Genomic DNA, 21,779 nt, shown 5'->3' with positions numbered 1-21,779 from the left:
TAAGAGAGACAGCCGATTCAGCACCGGGTCTAACCGGAGCCGGTAGACAAAATACAAACCCTCATTTGAGACACGCAAACTCTCCGAACCTGTAGCTCGGTGGATACTCGAGGTTTTATTCAGCTTCCAAGACAGGAGCCAGTCGCTCCCTTTGATGCAAAGGCAACAGGTAAGAGCCCCTCACCTCACTAGAGGTGACCCGTTACTGGCTTTTATGCAGCCAGCATCTTAATTGCAGTTAATTAACTCCACCTGGCATCTCAGGTGTAAGTAAGAGCGTAATTAAGTGATTAGAGAGAAGACCACCAGGACAGGAGGAAGCCCAAGAGGACACAGCTTCGTTTCCAGCAAATTTTGGGCAACTGTAACATCCAGCATGTGGTTATTTTATGGGGGAAACCATAGGGAAATGTTTCTTGCACAACTTTATATATCATCTAATATCCTCTAAAGAAATATTATAACACAAAAACGCTTGGTTGTTACTATTTATGTCGTTATAATGAGCTCATAAATACTTTAGAGTAGATATAATCAAAGAATATATATACATATGTGTGTGTGTGTGTATATACACACACACACACACACAATTAACCAGAACTATAAAGAAAGTGAGGGGCTCAGACAGCTACTCTGACTGTATCTGGAGTTTGTTTACCTGTGCAGCCACTTGTTTACAGGTTTTACCCCCATGACTGCAACCTAAGTTTACTGTTTGTGTATGGTTCACACAAAACGAGCCTCAGATTTGTTGGCTTTTCAGTAGCCATAGATTATGTGCGAGCTGAGCTGATACGCCTGGATGAGTCACTCAGCCTGCAAGTTTGCAGAATAGTGTGAAAGGGGAGGGGGAGACACAGGGGCCAGTTGGAAAACAGTCCCGCAGTGCCTCTTCAGCACATTGTTTCATTGTGTGTATGATCAGTTTCAACACCTGAAGCTCTGTTTTTGTTGTTGGGTTTGTTTTTTTTTTGTTTTTCTTTCTTTCTTTTGCTTCTGGATGTGTGATTTTTTTTTTTTTTTTTTTTTTGCAACTTGGTGTTGTTAGAGTGGGATGCAGTCGTCTCTCTCAGGATTTCTGTCTTATCAGACAACTTCTTTGTTCTTCAGTAAGCATGCTCAGCTCTTCTTTTTGTGTTTTTATTCTGCAGTAGCAAAGTGATGCTTTATTATTTGTTGAAATACACACCGCCTGGATTAAGAGATCTAAACACTTCCAGTGATAGATTGTTTTGTGGTTGTAGCAGACTACAGCCCTCTGATGTTTGCCAAAACTGATACTAGAAAGCATCCCATTACAGCTCATTAGTATCTCAGTGTTTAGCCTGCTAGTATTGACAAATCATAGCAATCAGTAGCACTCAGCCGTAGCACTGAGTGACAGCTATTGATTAAAGCACACAATAGATCATAATGGGCTGGTATGAACCACAGTTGCTCACTCAAACAAGAGCGCTCACTCCCTGAAACGTTTCAACAGGCGCACACAATCACACACTCAAATATATAACAGAGACTCTTAGGATGTACTTTGTTAGGCAAATATTGGGTGACTCATTTAAAAATGCTTGTGGAGATTGATTGATTGATGGAGCATGGATGCAGGGGCTCAGTGCGTAGCTGCCTGGAGGATTATGCACATGAAAGCCAAACCCAAAACAAAACAAAAAAGGAAAATAATTGGCTGATATTAAATATTCACTTACTCCAATTAGTTTTACAATTTCCAGAGGTGTTGCATAAAAGCTTTCCTGCGCTCCCGTTGATGTATGAGAGGTGTTGTTTGTGATGCACACACATCATGTGCTGCACACACGAACACAAAAACAGATGTGTGTCTTTAATTAGTGACGTTGGTGTGATTAATGCAGTCTGCTGGTGATGACTCATTCAGCTTAACCCTTGCTCCTCTGGCTTAAAAAATGAATAAACAAAGATTTAGTCTGACTTTATTTATTACTGTTATCTTACAACACAGCAAATGAGTTGAAGTGATTTTTTTTTATTATTTTCCTTTGATGTTTGATAAAAATCTAAACCGGATCCTGCTATTGTAAGATGAATTGACTAGTACAGGTAAATACAGTAATGTGTTTCAGACTCCAAACAGCTCACCTTAATTTGTTGTGATTGATCAGGAGAAGAATATTTGTGCAAAACACGTTTATGTGGTTTTCTCCATGTGTCAGCTTGTCAACACAGCAGTAACATTATTATTGTGGAAAAGCTGTCAGCCAAGCTGTGACTTGCAAACAGCAGACTGGCAGGAAGCGTGCATATGAGTGTGACTTAGTGCTGAGTGTGTTTGTGTGTGTGACCAACAGCTGACGCAAGAGAGTTAAACATGTAGCACAGTTTAAAGGTGGTTTTAATAACCTCTCTTTTTCTTACTCCTTCAATTCGTCTTTTCAGGGCAGCAGCATGTCTGAAAAGAAATCCAGTCAGCGGTTTCACAGCCTGAACACCGAGCAGGTTGAGGTCCTCCATCAGGTTCTTTCCGAGGTAGTTCCAATCCACGGCCGCGGAAACTTTCCCACGCTGGAGCTGCGTCCTCGTGACATCATCATAGCGGTGCGGGCTAGGCTGCAGAATCAGGGAATCACAGTTAGAGATGTTCGTCTGAATGGCTCCACAGCCAGCCATGTCCTTGTTCGAGACAACGGAACAAGCTATAAGGACCTGGACATCATCTTTGGAGTGGAGTTGCCCAGTCAAGAGGAATTTCAGGTGCGATTTCTGTGCCACTTTATTGACTCTCTGATGCATGGATGATTAAAAAGCGGTGCTACATTTTCTTCAGATAGAATTTTTTTACTTCTACAGACGTGTATAGTGATGCTTTTCTTTCTTTTTTTTTTTTTTTTACATTTTCTGACTTTTATTTAGTTTATTTTTATCTACTGTATAAAATATTTATTAATTCTGCAGTATGTGGCAGTGTATTGGATGACTCACTAATGTCCAATGAAGGGAGTAATATGCAAATATATCCTCCACACCCATGCATACAAAGGAAAACAGCCTTTAAATTAGTGTCTCCTGTAGTGGACACTATTCATCAAATGGTTAATAAAGGTGCATGTTGTAGTCATATGGGATGAGAAAGGGGACTTAGACCCTGGCCTTGGCCAGACATTATTCTGCTATATTTTCTCTAAGCATCAGTTGCTTCTCAGTCAGTGTGGTAGTTCCTTAACTCTTAGAAGTGATGTCTTGCAAATCAGTGGTGAGAGAAAATACAAGTTACACTTTTAAACAGTTAAAGAATGAACTTTTACTTGGGCCTGTTTAGTATCCTCCAGTGACTTATAAAATGTTGTCAAACATTGTATAATTAGGCTCTTGGTTTTAGTAATGTAACAGCATCATTCTGAGACTGACACCACTATAGCATCACAATAGTCAGTTGAAATATACAAGCAAAACTGCACTCAGAAAGCTGTCATTAGTTGTAGCTGTCATGTTGTTTCATTAGTTGTAGCTGTCATGTTGTTGACTTCTTGTCCCCCCAGGTGATCAAAGAATCAGTGCTGGGTTGCTTGCTGGACTGCCTGCCTGCTGGGGTCAACAGAGAGCGGATCAGCAGCGCCACGATGAAGGAAGCCTATGTTCAGAAAATGGTCAAAGTATTCAACGAGCATGACCGCTGGAGCCTCATCTCCCTGTCGAACAACAGCGGCAAAAACCTGGAGCTCAAGTTTGTCAGTGTGCTAAGACGGCAGTTTGAGTTCAGTGTGGACTCTTTCCAGATCATTCTGGACCGTCTCTTAGAGTCATACATGCAGCACGATGCACAGCACAAAATGAATACTGTTCATCTTAAGGACCAGCCGGCAGAGAGTCAGAGTAAATGCAGTTCTTCGGTGCTCAAACAGACCATTGCTCCAGATATGGAGAAGTCAATAGGTGGAGACTTATCTGATGGAGAAAAGACTCAGAACATCCAGACTCAACAGAGAGATGAAGTGCACGAGAGAGAGAAAACTGAACAATCAAACCAGGAAAAGCAGTCTGTAGTGGAAAAAGAGAAAACATCAACAGGAACAGCAGAAGTGTCTGAGCACAAAGAAAAATTAAATAAGACAGACCAGACATCTGTAAACATTTTGTCAGAAAAGAGACAAACCTCTGAGGAAACCGAGCCACCAGCTCAGAATGAACTCAGACAAGAGCCAGAGCTCTTAGAGAAGCCTGAGTCCTCAGTGACGCAAGAACAGTCAGAGCAAATGAAATCCTGTGATGGCCAACAACCAGCACATTCAAATTATAAAGAACTCTCTGTTGAGAAAGAACTGGCTAGCCACACAGAACCGCCTGACGTGCAGAGAAAACTCACAGGGCAGATAGGACATTCTGATACGGCCGACACATCGCAAAACCCACAGACAGAGTGTTTAAACCTTGCAGAGGAGCCTCACAGTACAGAGAAGTCTGATAAAACAAACTTATCTAAGGGTCTCAGAAAGGATCAGAGAAGCAATGAGGCAGATAAAACTCAACACGTGTCTTCTCCAGACGACAGCACATCTTCATGTGCTAAGGTAGAGATGCAGTTAGAAGATGAAAGAAAAGCAGAAACAGAGGACAGTGAGGAGATTGAAGCAGAGAGGAAAAAGGACACAGAAATGAGTGAAGTCACAGAGGAGATCTCAGCACTGGAGGAGAAACATGGAGAAGACACACAGAGTATTGATTGTTCCTGCTCCACCTCTTCCACTCTTACACCTATCAACACACAGCCTGCTGACACTGAAGACACACTGGAGGCTCATAGCACACAATACCCAGATAGCTCAGAGAAAACCACTAACATGCTTGATGCCGTCAGCCCACCAGATGCTCAGGATATTTCACCTACACCACCTAGCCTTGTTTCTGATAAAAAGACATCCTCCTCTCCTTCTGGTAAGGTCTCAGACAGACTATCTCACATGGTGGTGCTCAAACACTCATCTCCCAAACCTCCTCGGAGGATGTGTAGAAAGGTTACCCCTAGTCCTTACCCCAGTCCAGTTTCTGAAAGTGAACTTGTTGTCACACTCTGTTCAGATTCAAACCTTTTCCCTGCACTTGAATCTAACACAGTCTGTAACCTAAAATCAGCAGCTGCCAGTTTGCAACCGACGACTGTCCCTACAGCTGGGCTCGAGCCTGATCCTTCCAATAACCTACCATCAAATCCTGACTTCACCTCAGTTTGTGGTCCAGCCCTCGATATAATCCCTGTCACAGATGTGGATCCCACATCTGAGTTACCTCAAGAGCCATCTTCCTCTCAGATAATCACAGAAAGTTTGTGTGAAGAAAGCTTGAAAGAGACACTAAACACACATTTTGTTTTTGATGAGCAAAGCCAGTCCTCCACAAGAGAAACTGTATCTGATCTCAGACAATCAGAGTGTCTCGACTCAGTGGAAACATCAGTTTCACATACTGACACGTCCAGCTCCAGCAGCCAAGACACTGCACTTCCTGCTGATGAAGATGAAGCTAGAATAACCACAAAATCAAATCTGAATCCACACAACAGTCCACAAGAAACCACAATTAGTTCACCTCTCACGTCCCAGTCTGTCACCTCCTCTGTGTCCTGTCTCAACCCTCCTGTGCTCAGTCTCTCCCCTCCATGTTTCACTCCCTCACCCCCCAGCCTCAGTCCTCCCCCATGTGTAACACCACCGTCTCCGATAATAAATACAACAAGCCCTACTGCCAGCTTTAGCTCTCCACCTCTAAGTTTTAGCCCGACCTCATCCTGCCTCAGCTCACCTCCTTACCTCACCCCTCCTATGCTCAGCCTAAGCCCTCCTCCACTCTGTCTGACACCACCTTCTCCCTGCCTCAGTCCTCCACTCCTTTGCCTCACTCCGCCTGTGGAGTCTGAGGACCTTGTACCTCAGGTAACTTCAGACATGGAGTCTTTGATACTGAATACAAACAGTGATGAACAGATTGAACAACTCTCCCTTCAGTCAGGAGATCCTCCTCTAGAGTTGGAGGATAAAAAGGAAAACGATTATATCTCATCGTTGCCTCAAGTTGCAGAGCCTGTGTCTTTTCCAATCACAATTCCAAGCTCCAATTCACATGTGCTGCCTCACTCTCAGTCTGGAGGCTTAGGGGAATCTGCCCCTCCAAAGGCCATTGAGGCATCCACATCTGTGCCTGAGAACGAAGAGGCCCCAAAGGTAACAAAAGACATGTCTGAAGAGTGCAGCTCTCCTCAAGCATCCGACTCAGTCCCTGCTGTCGAGGTCCTGGCAGAAAGCATGTATGGTGACTTTGAGGCCGCCATGGATCACCTGCGCTATCGCCTGATTGCTACCAGAAACCCTGAAGAGATTCGAGGTGGTGGCTTGTTGAAATACAGCAACCTGCTGGTCAGAGACTACAGACCGGCTAGTGAGACTCAGATAAAGACGCTGGAGCGCTACATGTGCTCACGTTTTTTCATCGATTTCCCTGATGTGCAGGAGCAGCAGAGAAAAATCCTGTCCTACTTGAAGAACCACTTCATTGGCGAGGAGAGAAGCAAATACCAGTACCTGATGACGCTGCGTCGCGTGATAGACGACAGCACCGTGTGTCTGATGGGCCATGAGAGGCGTCAAACACTGAACATGATCACAGTGCTGGCATTGAAGGTTCTTGGAGAACAGAACATCATACCCAACACAGACCACGTGACGTGCTTCTACCAGCCTGCCCCCTACCTTGCAGAGCACAGCGCCCCCTATCTAGCAGAACCCAGCTACTGCAGCTACTACATACCACAAGGGGGATCAACTCTGCTGTACCAACCATACCCTTTACACCTGCACCCGCAGACTGGTCTAGTCTGAGACCCTTGTGAACATACATGTACACAAAACCCACATTTAAGCAAGGGCATTGTGCTCACTATGAAGGAAAAGCTGGAAAATGGAAATTATAATCCAGGAATAAACTGTTTGGTCTATAATAGACCTGTGGGGGTGGGATTGAGTGGGTTTTTACAGTGACCTCCCTGAGTACTATATAAGGTTTTAACATGATTATATGTAATTATCTGGGCTTTGTGGGAAAATAATAATTCTTCCAATATTATTAAAATTCCAGAAAATGCTGTATGCACTGCATGAGTCATAGGCCTTTGGTCTCCCTGGGAAACCAACTGTGCTGTTGACATTCTCAGACATACATGCACACAAACATACACACACACACACACACACACACACACACACACACACACCCACACACACACACACACACCCACACACACACACGTCCAGGTTCTTAATTCTTCTTCACTCTTTTCATGTTCTTACTGTGTTGTTCTTAATGGGTTTGTTCAGAACGTGGACCTTGCCTGTGGTTGCTATTGTGCATGGAAACATTAGGACTGTTTTCTCACTGCCAAATACTGTGTGAATTCTATGCTTCTCAAACAGTTTCTTGTAACTTTGTTATTCCTCCAAAAAAAGGGGCATATTCTGAAAAAAAAACAAAAGGATGAGTCTACAAGTGTGTACAGTATTTTCATCAAAACACACATGCATCCATACACAGCACATACATATATATACACACATGCATACATGCAAACAAACATGTAATACTGTATGCACACTAAGACAATGCATGAGTAGCTAAATAGATCACATTTAAAGACAATGCAAAGGCTTTTAATTAATTAGAAAGGGATCTATTTTTGCAAGACTTTCCAAGATTAAACAGACTGGTTAGTTCCTAAAGAAAAATGCCAACAACAATGCCTTTGGTGTAGACTGTACAGCATATTGGTTACAGTATATTGTGTGCAAATATAATGCATTGTTTTCAGGTAAATTGTGTTAAGATGTAGTGCTTGGTTCCTTTTCCCTCGTGGAGTCCTTTCTGTAAACATGTGAAGTATCGTATCATCTAGTGTTACCTTATTTGATGCTAAAGTTTACTCTGTGGAGGTGGTCAGGTTATAACCATCTTTGGGTCATCTCTAAATGTGTCAGATACAGATCTGTCAAAAGCGAAGGAATCATGCTAAAACTGACACGACTCTTTGCTGATTCGAACCACAAACAATGCAAAACACATTTAGGACAAACCCTTTTCAAATCCGCGCCACAGCAACTATGACCAAAGATGGTTTGGTAGGGAAATTAAGTGCCTAAATGTGAGACATCATTGGCATGTCTTTATCTCACTGCACTGTGGGTGTTTATGGGGTGGGTCCAGGGCTGGGTTGGGTGTGTGTTCAGTTGTTTGACCCCTGTTACTGCTGCCCGTTTTGATGTCTTCTTTAATGTAGTCCTTTGTTGTAGTTTATTCATGTACATTTTGATAAAATAAAGAGAAACTCGACAACCCTTCACATATGAGAGTTAATTTTCTTTCTCCAAGCAGCCAGTGCCTGACTTAAAAAAAATTCCAAACATCACTTTTTCATGTCATTTTACACGATTCGCATTCACATCCCTCCCACAGATCTATTCCCCTAAATGACACACTGCACAGCTTACACATCCCTCCCCATGATTGCGCCCTGCAATGATCCACTTAACCATGACCGTCAAATCACAGTGATGCCCAGGAGAGCAGCCCGGAGCTGTGAAATTCTGTCTGTGTAAGGCCTCTTATCACAGATCACCTGTCCCTCAGATGTGTTTGGATCCAGATGACGCACAGGTTTCGCAACACAGCAGGCTCAACAATGTGTAAATGTGAGGGGAATATGGCTCGTGAGGTGCAAGACGAAAGAGGGGAGGAGGGGAAAATGCGTTTGTGTGAGTGATAGAAGGGAATGCACATGCAGAGGCAGCATCAGGTGGTCTCTATTTCCACATTGTAATTGAGGAGACCCACAGTGTAATGAAACAGTACAGCCTCCTCCTTCATCTTTTCCCAACACCAATCACGGGTTGTCCACAGGGGAGACGGGATATTGCCACAGCACTGTTGGCTCGCACTGATGTTCGCATGGTTGCGCATGCACACTTTTCTTTGGCAGAGGAAGAGAGCGTGTGATCTATTGGGGTCTGTATCAGTGTCTTGCAGCCCTCTAAGGCACTCTTGTCCACTCAGGGTTTCCATAGAGACAAAGACAGGGAACACTGTGGGCGCAGAGAGCGTGACGGAAGACAGGGAAGACCCACACACGAAATGAGGGGGAGTGAGATGAAAACAAGCCAAAAAAAAGAGAGAGAAAAATGAGAAGGGTGTGGGTGAAATGAAAATAGTTAGGTAGTGGACACAGAGATGAATAGATGAGAAATTTAGGTGGGTAGGAGACGGTGAGTATGGGGGAAATGGGGGTGGGGTTAGTGATAGATAACGCCAGGCGAGAAGAGCAGGGGAGTTGACGGGGAGAGCGTGGGAGGTTGTCAGGCCTTCAATCACAAGAGAGTTGCTGAGAGGTGGCTGCAGTGACGGCAGCAGTGATGTCAGAGGAGGAGCACATGCACACATTTATGTGCAAGTGCACGCTCATACACAGCTGCATGCACATCAATTTTCCTAATGGCCTGCCCACCCGTCCACCCTTGACAAACATTTTCAAACTCACTGAGACAAAAAGGGAACATCACCCACACATCTGCTTCTCTTTCATTCTCCTTTGGCCGACACAGCAGATCTGACTATTCTTAGTTTTGACAAACCAAAAACAAAATTTCTCAATCTTTTTATATATCTTCCATGCACAGGGGTTAACCCATTAAATTCCGAGGACCCTGTGCACATTCTGTGCAGGAATTCTTGTGCTACATCATGTCATAATGGTTTAAGAGATAAAACATGTTACTCTGTTTGAAGTGTGAAATGAGATAATTATGACTGCTGGCCAATTTATTTCCTCTATACTCCCTTGATAATATTCCTGAAAATTAATTTCTGTAACTTTCTGTTGCTCGACAGTCTCTTTAAAGTCCTGTGTCTGAAATATGAAATGTCATTGAAATCCGAATATGAAATGTCATTGAAATGGGGCAATAAAATTTATTTAAAGATGTCTTTATTAAATACTTACTGGCACAGAAGGATTAGAATTAATAAAAGCCATAATAATTTGTGAGAGTTTTATTTTTCTCTGCAGAACCATTTATTTCTGAGTGCAAGACAATAAATGAGTGCATAGTAGTTGCCATTCATAACTTCTTTTTCATTCACTACAGCCTCTCTCTCCCTCTCCTCCCCACTGTTTACCCTCTGCCATCCACATCCTACGCCACTCTACTCTTCTATACCCACCTTCCTCCCACCCACCTGCTTCCTTGCCAGCTATGACTCAATCCTCTTCCAGCTGAGGATAGATAAGGATAAAAACCTTGATTAAAAACAGCAGAGAGAATCTTTTCTTTACTCAAAGAAACAGAGCAATTGGCAAGGCAATGGGTTGGTAATGCTACCCACCCCTCCCCATCTACACACCCAGCTTCCCCTCATTAGAAATACACACACACACATGCATAGCGCCCCCGCACATTAAAATCAATGCACTCTTATTTTATCTGCTAATTCATCCTTAAAAGCAAATTTGGGAAGGCAGTGAGGAGTGTTTCAAAAATAGTTTTTCATTTCTCTAGATAGAAGTGCGTGTCGTCACGACTCTCTGACATGGATGGATGATTTCTTAAAGGCGAACTTGTCAAATATGTGTCTTACAAGAGGCCTGAATCAGAGAACCTTGAGGAATCAGAGCTGTCAGTCAAGTGACGTCAACCAATCTGTACAATATTCATGCTCAGACTGCATCTTTATCCTTTTAACTCACCTTCCATCAATCTAAATTTAACTCTGATGCAAATCATGGTGGGAGACAATCATGCCTGTTCCTCCTGGCTGTCTGCTGGTCTCTAAGGTATTAGTTCTATTCTGGGGGAGCCTGTGGGTCACTGAGACCTTACTTTGTTAATTATGCAAACCAAATGCAACATAATAGACCATAACTTAGCCATGTGACAAAGACTCATGCTTACATAACCGCCGATCAATCAGGCGGACAGAGAGGCAGGTTTACAGCCGTGTGAGGGCAACTTCCTGAGACAGGCAGCACAGCTGGACATGCAGCTGGCTGGTGTAGGTTTACAAGTGATTTCACTTTAAGTAGTGAGTGTTACTGATTTTCTGCATTGTTTGGCCTTGGTAGTAGAACAAAAAGATCAGTTTAAACATCATGAAAAATGGTACTAAAATTAATTGGTTACAAAAAGTCTTGATATCATCAATCTATTGATTGACAAACCTTTTTGACTAACAGGGGTGTAAAAGATACAGATTTTTCCTTTGTAGAGCGCAATTAAAAGTTAATCTTCACTGTAGTAGACCTTGTTTTCAGACAGCAGATGAGAATGAGAATCCAGCCAAACAGCTGCATACGGTCCTTTTACAACAACACTGTAATGTTAACTCAGCTGAGGACTGGGTGGAGGCTTCTGCTGCTGGTGACATTCCAGTAAGCGGCTGTTTTCAGTAGAAGTCAGATTTGATCTAATCAAGACAAACACACAAGACTGGGGTTGATTCATGTTTTCTTTAGCTCTGAGGGCAGAACCAAAAATTGGCCTCAGATGAATCACAAAGGTCATTTAGTCCTATTTATGTAGAACATTGTTATAAAGGTTTAGTTTAGAGTTATTTTCTTTTCCACTTGATTTTCTTTTCCACCACTCATTAATCAAACTTTATTTACTTTATTTAATACTTTTAAATCAACAAGTGCAGCACAAAGTGCCTCCCAGATTAAATGTAATGAAATGAGATTAAATTAAAATGAAAAGAAATTAAATGAAACGATGCATTCATGCTAGAGGGAAATTACAGAAGGTAATAAAGTAATAAAGGTTGTTGAAAAAGTAATAAAGGCAATGAAAGAATCCAATTCTCCAAACCACACTGCCCCTACCAACATGTATCCAATTAAGGTTACATTTATGTACTTGCACACACCCATCACCCATCAACCCAGCACAAACACACCAAAACACACCCATTCACATGTTGACACTCTCATCCAAACACCTAAACCCATGCAAATGTAAAACAGATATCAAAACGAGCTGACCAGAAGTAGAGGAAACACTCTCCTTAACCTGTGAGGGAAATCAGATAATTGAAATGCAGAAAAACACACATGAACACAAATAGATGAAAGGATACTCAAAAAAAATAATCAGTTGATTTTTTTTTGTCCAGATCATTACTATAGCATTTGACTGAGCTGCTTTATTGCAAGAAATCATCTGTCAGTCAAAAAAGGCCTGGTATTCGATAGGTCATTACACAGATGTGGGCCACGTTGGCTAAACAAAGTGTCAGCTCATGTTTTGGTTCTCACTTTTTTTAAAAATCTGCAACCAGAAAGCCTGAGGGTCCTAGAGGGTTCAAAGATAAATAAAACATTGATCTAAGTAGGACAAAGCAATTTCAGAGTTCTTTTGTGTAAACAAATATGTTTAAATCTGCTCTGAAATAAAATTGTGCTCACTTTTGGCTTTTGTCAACATTTAGTCAGCAGAGTTTTGGTACAACTCTAACAGTAAAATGAATTAATGAATGAATGAATGAATTACTGCAATCTAGTCTGCACGGACTTGGATCTGTGTTGACTCAAACCGTCTGACCTGAACAATACTAAAAAACCTAAATGTTATTTTATTGGTTTTGGCTTTTCTTGTCTTACAATGATACACAGTAAATATACATGTAATAGCATCTCAGTTTGGGCTAATTTGTGCATACAACCATGACAAACATGAAGAACAGCAGGCTTTGGATTCAGTATGTTAGTTCTATTTTCATTAATATGGAATGAGGCAGTCACAGAAGTTTCCGTCTTATTTGTTTCCTTCAGACTAAAAACGAAGACTTTCTGGTGGGTTGTTACTCTTACCTTACATGCTTGCACATTAAATACTCATAAATCAGAAACTCTGAGCAGTATATTATTTTGTCTGGGAAAAAAAGGGCAAAAAAGAGCTCTTTTTAATGAAAGCTGTTTTAAAATACTTTGATAAGTACATCTTTAAAGTCTGAGGTTTCATGAATCTAGAAGTAATAAGGAAATCTGGTCCTTAAAGGTCTTAAAGTGGGGGAGGATAACTACAGATGCAACAACACATAAAAATACTATTACATCAGTATTACTTAACACAAACAAAAAGCATGGGTTGAAATCTGAACTTTGAGTGGATCAATACAACATCATTATTCTTTTCTTTTTCAGTGACTCTGTTGTAGATCTGCTGCTTTGTTTTGGTTCATTGTTTGACAAATGACCCGCTTTCAGCCAAGCTTTAGCGATCAGACAGATGGCCTCACATGTGACTCTAGAATAGTTTGTCATTGAGCGGACCATGAACTCGTCTTCATATCAAAGCATTCTAGACCAGCAAAACAAGCCCAAATCATCACTTCTCCAACACTGTTTTCAGCAGCTGATATAAGGCATTTGTACCAATATGCTGTTTTTAATCTTCACTGTGTTGTGCATTAGGAGCAAACATCTCCTCTTTTGACTCACTTGTCTAAAGGCAATTGCTCCAGAGGTCTTGTGGTTTGTTCTCATGCATATTTGCAAACCTAAGCTAGGTACCATGTTCTTTTTAAAGAGAGAGACTTTCTTCTCCAACCTTTCCAAACAAGTCATGTTAAGTCTTCTTCTAATTTTACCATCATGAACTTTAAAAATAAGCATGCAAACTGAGGCCTGTAGAGTCTGAGATGTAGTTCTTGGGTTTCTTTCAATTCCTCTGAAATAAGCACTGTCTGACTTGGTGTTGAACTTGCTGGGAAGACTACTTCTGGGAGGATTACGAACTGTTTTGAATGCTTTTCGCTCTTGGGTTCATTTTAGCTAAATAAATAATAACACCGTGTAATGTGCCTGAGGTTCTTATTTTAAGACCTGGAAGGGGGCAGGTCATTTTTTGTTTTGTCCAGATACATAAAACTTTGGGATTGAATCAGGTTGGTTTTCTTCTTCTTCTTCTTCTTCTTCTTCTTCTTCTTCTTCTTCTTTTCCCCATAACTATATATATATCACACTCGAAAAAATCTTTTCTGTGTGTATGAATGACTGAAATGAGTGTGTGACATCATGAATCTGGTTGAGTCTGAATGTGCCACAGCTTGTGTTTTTATATGCTGGAGGAGCTGGCTGTTTGTGTGTGCTGATGTTTATGCCTCTGATACGTAGCTGATTGCAGTGAAGCATGTATTAGCATGGGATTGGAACAGGAGAGGACTGTCTGACTGTGTGTGTGTGTGTGTGTGTGTGTGTGTGTGTGTGTGTGTGTGTGTGTGTGTGTGTGTGTGTATGTGTGTGTGTGTGTACATTGATTGACGTCACAGACGCCCACTCATTTCCATCTTGTCTGCGTGCACAGTGAGAATAGATCCCCGTCTACATCCAGCTCTTCTCCCCTGCACACTTCCTCTCCTCTCTCTCTTTTGCCCCCAACTCTCTCTTCTTCGTCACCTCCCAGTGCTCTCTCTCTCTCTCTCTCTCTCTCTCTCTCTCTCTCTCATTCTGCCTCTTCCCATTCTTTCTTGTACTTCCCACCCCCATAGAGCGCACCCAGTCTAGCAGATAAACAAGACAGTGGAACACAAACAGTTTAAGACAGCCAGACAGCAACATCCTCGCTGAGTTGCGTTATTATTAGAACCTTGCCACAAAACATCTGCTCATTTTGAGCAACACCGAGGTCCACAGGTCTGGAGGGGCAATATTTGACTCTGGCTTTCTTACACTAAATGTGACCGTGTACCTGTTGGCAAGTTGTGTGTGTGCGAGACTGTGCGTGTGCACTTTGTCCTCTTGCTTTACGCATGAGCAAAAGTGTGACGTTCTTTCCACAACAATTGCTCATCCACATTCACACAGCGATATCTCTGCTGACGACAGAACATGATTTAAATCACTTCCTCATAAAAGGTCATCTTCATTCTTTACTCAGAGAAGACCCCACCACCCCCCACTATGTACACACAAGCACATGTTTATTTCACTGTCTTTGTGGGGACATTCAGTTGATGCAATGTCTACCTTAGCCCCTCACCCTAAATGTAACTATCACATCTGCAAGCCTAAAGCTATAACACTTACCATAATCTAAGTCTAATCCTAACCATAAAACCGACTCTAAACCCTCAAAAATCACTCTGGACATGATGTCCAAAAGGTTCCCGTAAGTTGGTGTCCTGTCATGATGATCATCATGATGATACAAAAACGAACAAGTACAACAACGCGGAGCATTTTTGGCCAGAAAGACGTGAACAGTGACTGCGTGGAATCGGCCGGTGGTCTGTAAACGCGTGGGATGACAGATTATCCCACTAACGTTTTAAATCACAAACAAAGACCGAAAGCTGCTATTTTAGTCAGCATCTATGAGTTGAGGGTGAACTTTGGGACAACACTCTCATGTGATTACTCACAGACAGCATAAGAGGATGAGCAGCAGACTGGCAGATGGTCGGAGAGACAGATAAGCATGCAGACAAATATACTTGCGCAGGCATAAAATGATATCGGCTGATTAGCGATCTGATGGCCGACTGCCTGAGGGAAAAGCTGAGTATTTGCGTGTCTGCGCCTCAATATCAAAGCCGTAAACGACTCAGAGGTCTGATCACAGGAGTGGGGATGAATGGACGGATCATTCAGGGTGTAGATGAAAGAAGGTAGTGCACAAAGACAGACCGCCGGTGTGGTAGATACGAAACTTTCTACCAAATCAATAATTTGTTTCCTTTTGTTATCCCCACATCATTGCACATTATTGATGCCTCCCACACAAGATGAGGGAAGCTGAATTTACAACATGTGCACTTGAAAAGAACATGTTAAAATGGAAGGTAAATGCATTAGACAGATGACAGTGACAAAGGATTAAAAGGCAGGGAAGAGAAAGTTGTGAATAAAAGAGGAGCTGGGAGAATTTTGAAAGCCTTTAAAGCTTTTTTTTTCATTAAGAAAGATTAAATCTTTTTAAATATTCAAATGAGCATATGGCTCTGGAAAACGAATAACTCCCTTAGTATATCAGTTTTAGAAAGGGAAACTTATGAACACTCCACGGGGAGGGACGAGCGCCCCGCGTCTGTGTGCGCAGACTGAAATGTGAGACAATGCTGCCATCTAGCGGAGGCGCGGAGCAATAACACTCTTCACAAAACAATATATCGACAAAATGGAGCCCGGTGCTCGGCCATGACAATGCAGGTCAGAGGGGCTGCATGTGGTGGACGCAATGTAGAAAGAAAGACATTTAAAAAAAAAAAAAAAAAAAAAAAAAAAAAAAACGAACAAGGCTCGTTCTGCTGAAAACGCCGGTGATTCGTGGCTAAATGAACAGACAGGCATGCTGCTGCTTTGAAGTGCAAACCCTAGGCCTTGTAGTAGCCACTACTGCACCTCTCAAATCCTCAGGAAATGCAAGCTATTCATCATCACACCAGTGTATCTTTGTGCATTTTCACCCATTGCAAAATGGATGCAGCAAAGTGCAGGTTTGAAAGAATGAAGCGAACATGCACAATCACACATTCAAAGCTGCAGGCAAACATGTTTAAAGCCCAGAAGCTCCCTATTCATAATGTTTGCTTCAACTTCATGCAATTCCCCATCCCTTCTTCTGGAAGGCTGCATGTATGCAGCTTTGTATGCATAAACTAAATATGGCGTTCTCTTTATGTGATGCTCCTAAAGAAATGGGTGGTCTTTTGCTTCAGTGTTGAGGTGAATGTGGGTCACGGCACACATGCATGAGTTCATGAAGAGTTTAATGTGAACAAGGGAACCAGAAAGGGAAAAGAGAGCAACCGTCTGCTTCTTGAGTGGAAATAGAGGCTACAGAACGGCATTATGAAAGGCTTTATTGAAGGCCTTCAGTCAGTTGCGTATGACCTTTACTTGAGCATTTCAGAAACAAACAGCAGGGAAAAATCAGGGGGATGAAGGGTGAAGAAGAAAACACCACCCTAGGATATAGATTTCTTATCAAGGAATACTGTACCAGTAAGAGATGTTAACCTGCGGCTGACCTGACCTTCCTGCAAATCCATAGCAACAAAAATGTTCAGTAAATTACTTTTATTTAAATCCTCAGTTCACAAAATCCAAGTGCAGAGGATCTGAAGAGTCACTGTATTTAAACCATGCAGGTATGATACCGCATCCTACAGCTGAACTCTCACAAGGGATTGTTGTATTTAGATGCAGTGAAATTACGTTACAGGTATGTTTGTTCAGCAGGAGGTTAAATCAACAGACTCCTGCTGAAGTTCTTTTAAAATGAATGAAAGCCTCTGATTGTGGCCAAGTGCCCATAATGGAGGCAGCAAAAGAACTTGGATAAATACTGGTTTTCAGGCTGCAGTAAAGCTTTAAAATAGATTGAGAAAATATATAGTTGAATCTAATTGCAGAATGTGTGCCAATGGCTGAAGATATGAGCTTCAGTAAAGTTCAGTTAGGAGTTGGAACTTCCCTCTGGGATTCATAAAGTATTTTTCATTTCATTTCACTCAATAAAGATGCTCACAAAACCCACTTTTTCTTTACCAACTGTTGAAATTCTTTGAGATGAACTTTCGATTACTGATAAAAAAGCAAACTGGAGACGCAGATTCGAGGAAAATTCCCAGGACTTCTTTTTATTAAGAGAATTTCAGAACACAAGAGAGGGACCAGACACCTGCATTTGTCAGAGAAGGATTCCAAATTCAATAGTTTAAAAAAAGAAAGAAAAAGAATGAAAAAAAAAAAAAAAAAGAGAAAGAAATCAACAACATCAGTGTTTAGAAAAGCCGACATGACAGCCTGGATGGAGCAGGAGCTGTTTTTACACGCAGGGTCATATAGGACACGGGTCGGAGGCAATCGCTGTTCCCGGAATGTTTCACATGTTCGTTCCTCTTTCTTATGGACATCACGCTTAAACACGCTTGCTTTTTTTTTTTGCTTTTTCTTTTTTTTTGTTTGTTTAAAACACAACTTTAACAGAAAAAAATAAAAGAAGAAAGAAACAAGACCATGAGACAGAAGCAAAGGGAACTCACTGCACATTTAGCGATCTAAAAGAATCACCCACATTAACATGGCTGAACCGTCAATAAAACATGGATGAAGGCTGAACTGTCAGAAGAGGAGGAGGGTCTAATCTGAGGATGAAGAAGAGGGGAGGAACGGGCGGAGTGGGGAAGGTAGGGGGGGAAAAAAAACAGTAATACACAACTCACGACATAGCCAATCCGGCAGGGACACTCTTTCTACACCAAAACAAGCCTTCAACAATCATGAAATGCCATTTAAAAAAGATTTTAGTGTGTTTATCTTGCTTGCAGACACTTGATATGACCACTGCAAATCTGCAAGGCGCTCCATAATCAGCTTTGCTTTTTGTGCTAAAAATCTGTACGGATACTTATAAAATCATTGATAAAAATATTCCTCTGTTAACAATACGCCTTGGAGGGAAACCATGTGAGAGACTTGGGGAGGGAGGGGCTGGCTGGTTGGTTGAGAGGGCAGGGGGAGAGTTTTGAGAGGAGGTGGTTGTAGAGGAGGAGGAAGCTTGGGCAGTGGTGCTACTCGGACTTGGCCTCCTCCTTGGCCTCCTCTGGGGTTGCCTCCACCTGTGGGATCGAGCAAGAAGAACACAAGTTTAACCTGACTGTGTAAAAACGAGGATGTTAGATGAGATGGGGGACAGTCCCCCTGTGCTCACCTCGTTGGTCTTGGCCTCTCCGTTCTCAGAGTGGTTTTCTTCGTTGGCCTCTGCCTCAGCATTCTCCTTTGCCTTCTTGGTCTTCTTATCCTCCTTCTTATCATTCACAGCCTTTTCTTTCTGTTTTTTTAAAGAAAGGCACCAGAATCAGCTGTTTGCAGCCTGAAAACAACAACACATAAAAAAAAACACATCTCCACCAACTTTACGTTCCAGGTTCATTTCCTACCTTTGCTGCCTTCTTCACCTTTGGTTCCGGCTTGGGTGGGGCCGGCTTCTATGAAAGAACAGAAAAAAAAAATAATTCTAGTGACAGCCACACTTAAAAAAAAAATGGTGATTTATTTGCCATTTTAGAGTCTTTGTGTTGGATTTCTAGAAGTTCAAAAGGACTCTGTTGCATAAAAAGACTTTAAATGAGTCAAAAATGTTTCCCAAAAAGAAACAATCAAGTAAAAACAGGATTAAAAGCTCTCTTATAATCACATCTCCATTTAAACTGGGCTGTTAGGAAATTTAGACAATATCAAGACACTAAGTTTTAAAGCTTAAACTTTTGAAATGTTAGATTTGCAATTAGATGCAAGTTTTTATTGACTTGTAAATTCTTTTTTATTTGTGCAATTGTCTTTTTATTAAGCTGGAAACCGCTGATCATGTCCAACTCCACTAAGTAAACTATATATATGCCCTAAAGTTAGTCTTAAGCTTTGCTATAGAAAATAACATGTTAATTACTGTTTCAATGTCATGATTCAAGTTTTAGGGTAAGAAAGTTAAGTTATACTGTCTTCTTTCTTTCATTAATGTCATTATACTGCTATCTCTAGGGTTTTGCATACACTTTAACAATCTTAAGCATCCTACTATGTTTTGCATGTTTATTAACAGTATATGTTGATGTAAATGTGATTAGTTGGGGTGCAGGCATGTTTTCTTACCGCTGATAACCGAGCTGATCTCCTCTGGGGCTAAAACAGAAAGAAATTGTTATCATGGGGTCTTTAGTTTGGTTGGGGCTGTATATTCAGCTAGATTACACACAGAAAATGCTTTCTGCTTTCTTAAACACATTAAGATGCCCCACACACTTTTTACATTTAAATCAAATGTATGTGGAGTTTGCAGATGTGTCTATCTCTTACCTCCTCCTTCTCTCCTCCTTCTGTTCCCTGTGCCTGAAAAACACAAAAATAACTGGTTAAAATGAGAAAATATAAACTAAATAGCATTCATGTGTTTAATCTGGTGTTTTTATTTGCAGCAGACCACTCCCAGACGATTTATTCATATAATCTGATTAGTTACAGGCTCCCTGAAAAAACTTTTCCATTTCAGGTAAAAATGAAAAAAGACGTCAAATACAGGTAAATTTAAGGGATTACAGGCTGGATGTATTGCGCTATTAAATTAATTCAGAGCAGGGCTGCAGGAGAGCGGCCATGTGGGTCTCCGGAGCCATATTTTGAGGGTCCAGGCCCTTCTTTTCCCTCTCACTCCCCCATTTCTTTCTCTCATTCAATGCATAGAGCTCAGATTTGAAAGCTGGCGCGGGAGTCTCTGAGAAGGGGGAGGGACCTCCGGGGCTCGCGCGCGCCGCCCGGCGGCAGATGCACGCCATCGCAGCCATTTGGGACTACGAACAAAGAGAAAAAATATATAATTTTATCAAAACGAGACGGTGAATGTTTGTTTTTGTGGTCAAAATGCAAAGTAAAGGCACTAAAGCATTTTCTGGTGGTACTTTCGGCTGGTTTGGTGGCCAAACGGCGATAAGTGAAGCGTTTGTTCTCGGTAGGTCGGCGACGAAGGTGGACAAGAGCTGCAAAGCATGGCTGCTGCTTGTGCTTTAACTGCATGGAGACCGAGAGAGACTTCTGACTCCCCAAAGGACAGCGGCTCGCACACTAAAATGCGATTTAAAGGCCGTGTCCGAGCAGGAAAATATTCATTCTAGCACACAAAAAATGTATATTATATCTAGAAAATAGGCTAAAATTACCAGCGAGAAATAACGGTTATATATTGCGATATAATTAAGTAATGTCTCTGAGGGATGTCTTCACAATCGTTTGCATTGCATTAATAGCCGATATCTTTCTCAAAATATTTTTATTATTTTCAGAATACGTACCTTTCTCTTGGGCATGTTGATCTCTTGGAGGTTTTCTTAGAAATACAACTAAAAACTGTTTTTCTTAGTGGGTTCAGTGCATGTGAAGACGAGGTCTCCCTTATGCTCGGCAGTGTAGTAAACACACTGGAACAGAGAGGCGAGTGGTTGAATGGGGGGAGGGGTGCGGCTAAAGGCATGATTGATAGGCTCTCGACCAATCAGGGGACGCCATTCGGGGCTGCAGAACACTTGGAATTTTGGAGCCGGTGATGTTCTGGGGTTTGCGCGAATGGCATCTTGCAGGGAGAAATGGGAGGAAGCCTGCAGAAATGGAGGGGTTTTGCATTCGAGGACATGTTGCCTTCGCATAAAGTGTGCGGTATGACTGCGAGGCACAGGCCGCGCGGCTAACCTGTTTGCACAGTTGTACAGGCCCCAACGGCAAGCAACATGCCCCGGTGTACAGCCATGCATCCTCATTGGCTTGAGTTTTAAAGCGGGAGCTCTCATCTGTGGTGGCCGGGGAGGAGAAATTTTACCATAAATACACTCCGTGTTTAAGTCCAATATGGCGCCCACTCCTCTCCGACACATTTTTTTTTTTTTTGTTTGTCAGTCGGCTTTCCTAAATTCGTTACAGGGAATAGCCTCTCGTCGTCTGCAACAGACGCCTGCAGGGGGCTCACGAAGCCCGTCTATTAAGAGAAGTGGCTGCTTCTAGAAGCTGTGCGTTTAACAAAAGCACAGAGTGGCTCAAAATCACTGCAGATTTTCTTCTTTTATTATGATTTGTGATTCCCCGCCTGCTCACTTATAACACCAACATTAACTAGGGCACATGCAGCTCAGCGTATTCACCCCACATAAGAACAAAGGAGCAGAGTCTGGCTCGCGGACAAAGAGGTCGATGCTGAAATATTCAGACAATATAAGCCTCGATGTGTTGC

The 21,779-nt window shown here is 42.0% G+C and overlaps 2 protein-coding genes across 3 annotated transcripts; one reads left to right on the top strand and one right to left on the bottom strand.

Moving 5' to 3' along the window:
* Positions 1–7,460, top strand: LOC121643372 (cyclin-dependent kinase 12). Of its 2 annotated transcripts, XM_041990755.1 has the most exons (4): positions 1–169; positions 1,052–1,112; positions 2,416–2,730; positions 3,516–7,460. In XM_041990755.1, exons 3-4 carry the CDS (start codon positions 2,425–2,427, stop codon positions 6,843–6,845), a joined length of 3,636 nt encoding a protein of 1,211 aa, XP_041846689.1. In that variant the 5' UTR covers positions 1–169; positions 1,052–1,112; positions 2,416–2,424; the 3' UTR covers positions 6,846–7,460. The 2 variants fall into 2 exon arrangements, with proteins under 2 accessions (XP_041846689.1, XP_041846688.1); XM_041990754.1 differs by lacking the exon at positions 1,052–1,112.
* A 10,156-nt stretch (positions 7,461–17,616) lies between these two features.
* On the bottom strand, positions 17,617–21,171 carry hmgn6 (high mobility group nucleosome binding domain 6). Its single transcript, XM_041989513.1, has 6 exons — positions 20,851–21,171; positions 19,862–19,894; positions 19,658–19,687; positions 18,946–18,993; positions 18,717–18,836; positions 17,617–18,624 (listed from the first exon to the last, which is right to left on the bottom strand). The coding sequence occupies exons 1-6, from the start codon at positions 20,863–20,865 to the stop codon at positions 18,577–18,579; spliced, it is 294 nt and encodes a 97-aa protein (XP_041845447.1). The 5' UTR covers positions 20,866–21,171; the 3' UTR covers positions 17,617–18,576.
* Between the last annotated feature and the right edge of the window lie 608 nt (positions 21,172–21,779).

The sequence above is a fragment of the Melanotaenia boesemani genome, chromosome 7 (genome assembly GCF_017639745.1).
Source record: "Melanotaenia boesemani isolate fMelBoe1 chromosome 7, fMelBoe1.pri, whole genome shotgun sequence".
In the NCBI taxonomy this organism is placed as follows: Eukaryota; Metazoa; Chordata; class Actinopteri; order Atheriniformes; family Melanotaeniidae; genus Melanotaenia; species Melanotaenia boesemani.
This window is presented reverse-complemented; position numbering and strand designations above follow the sequence as displayed.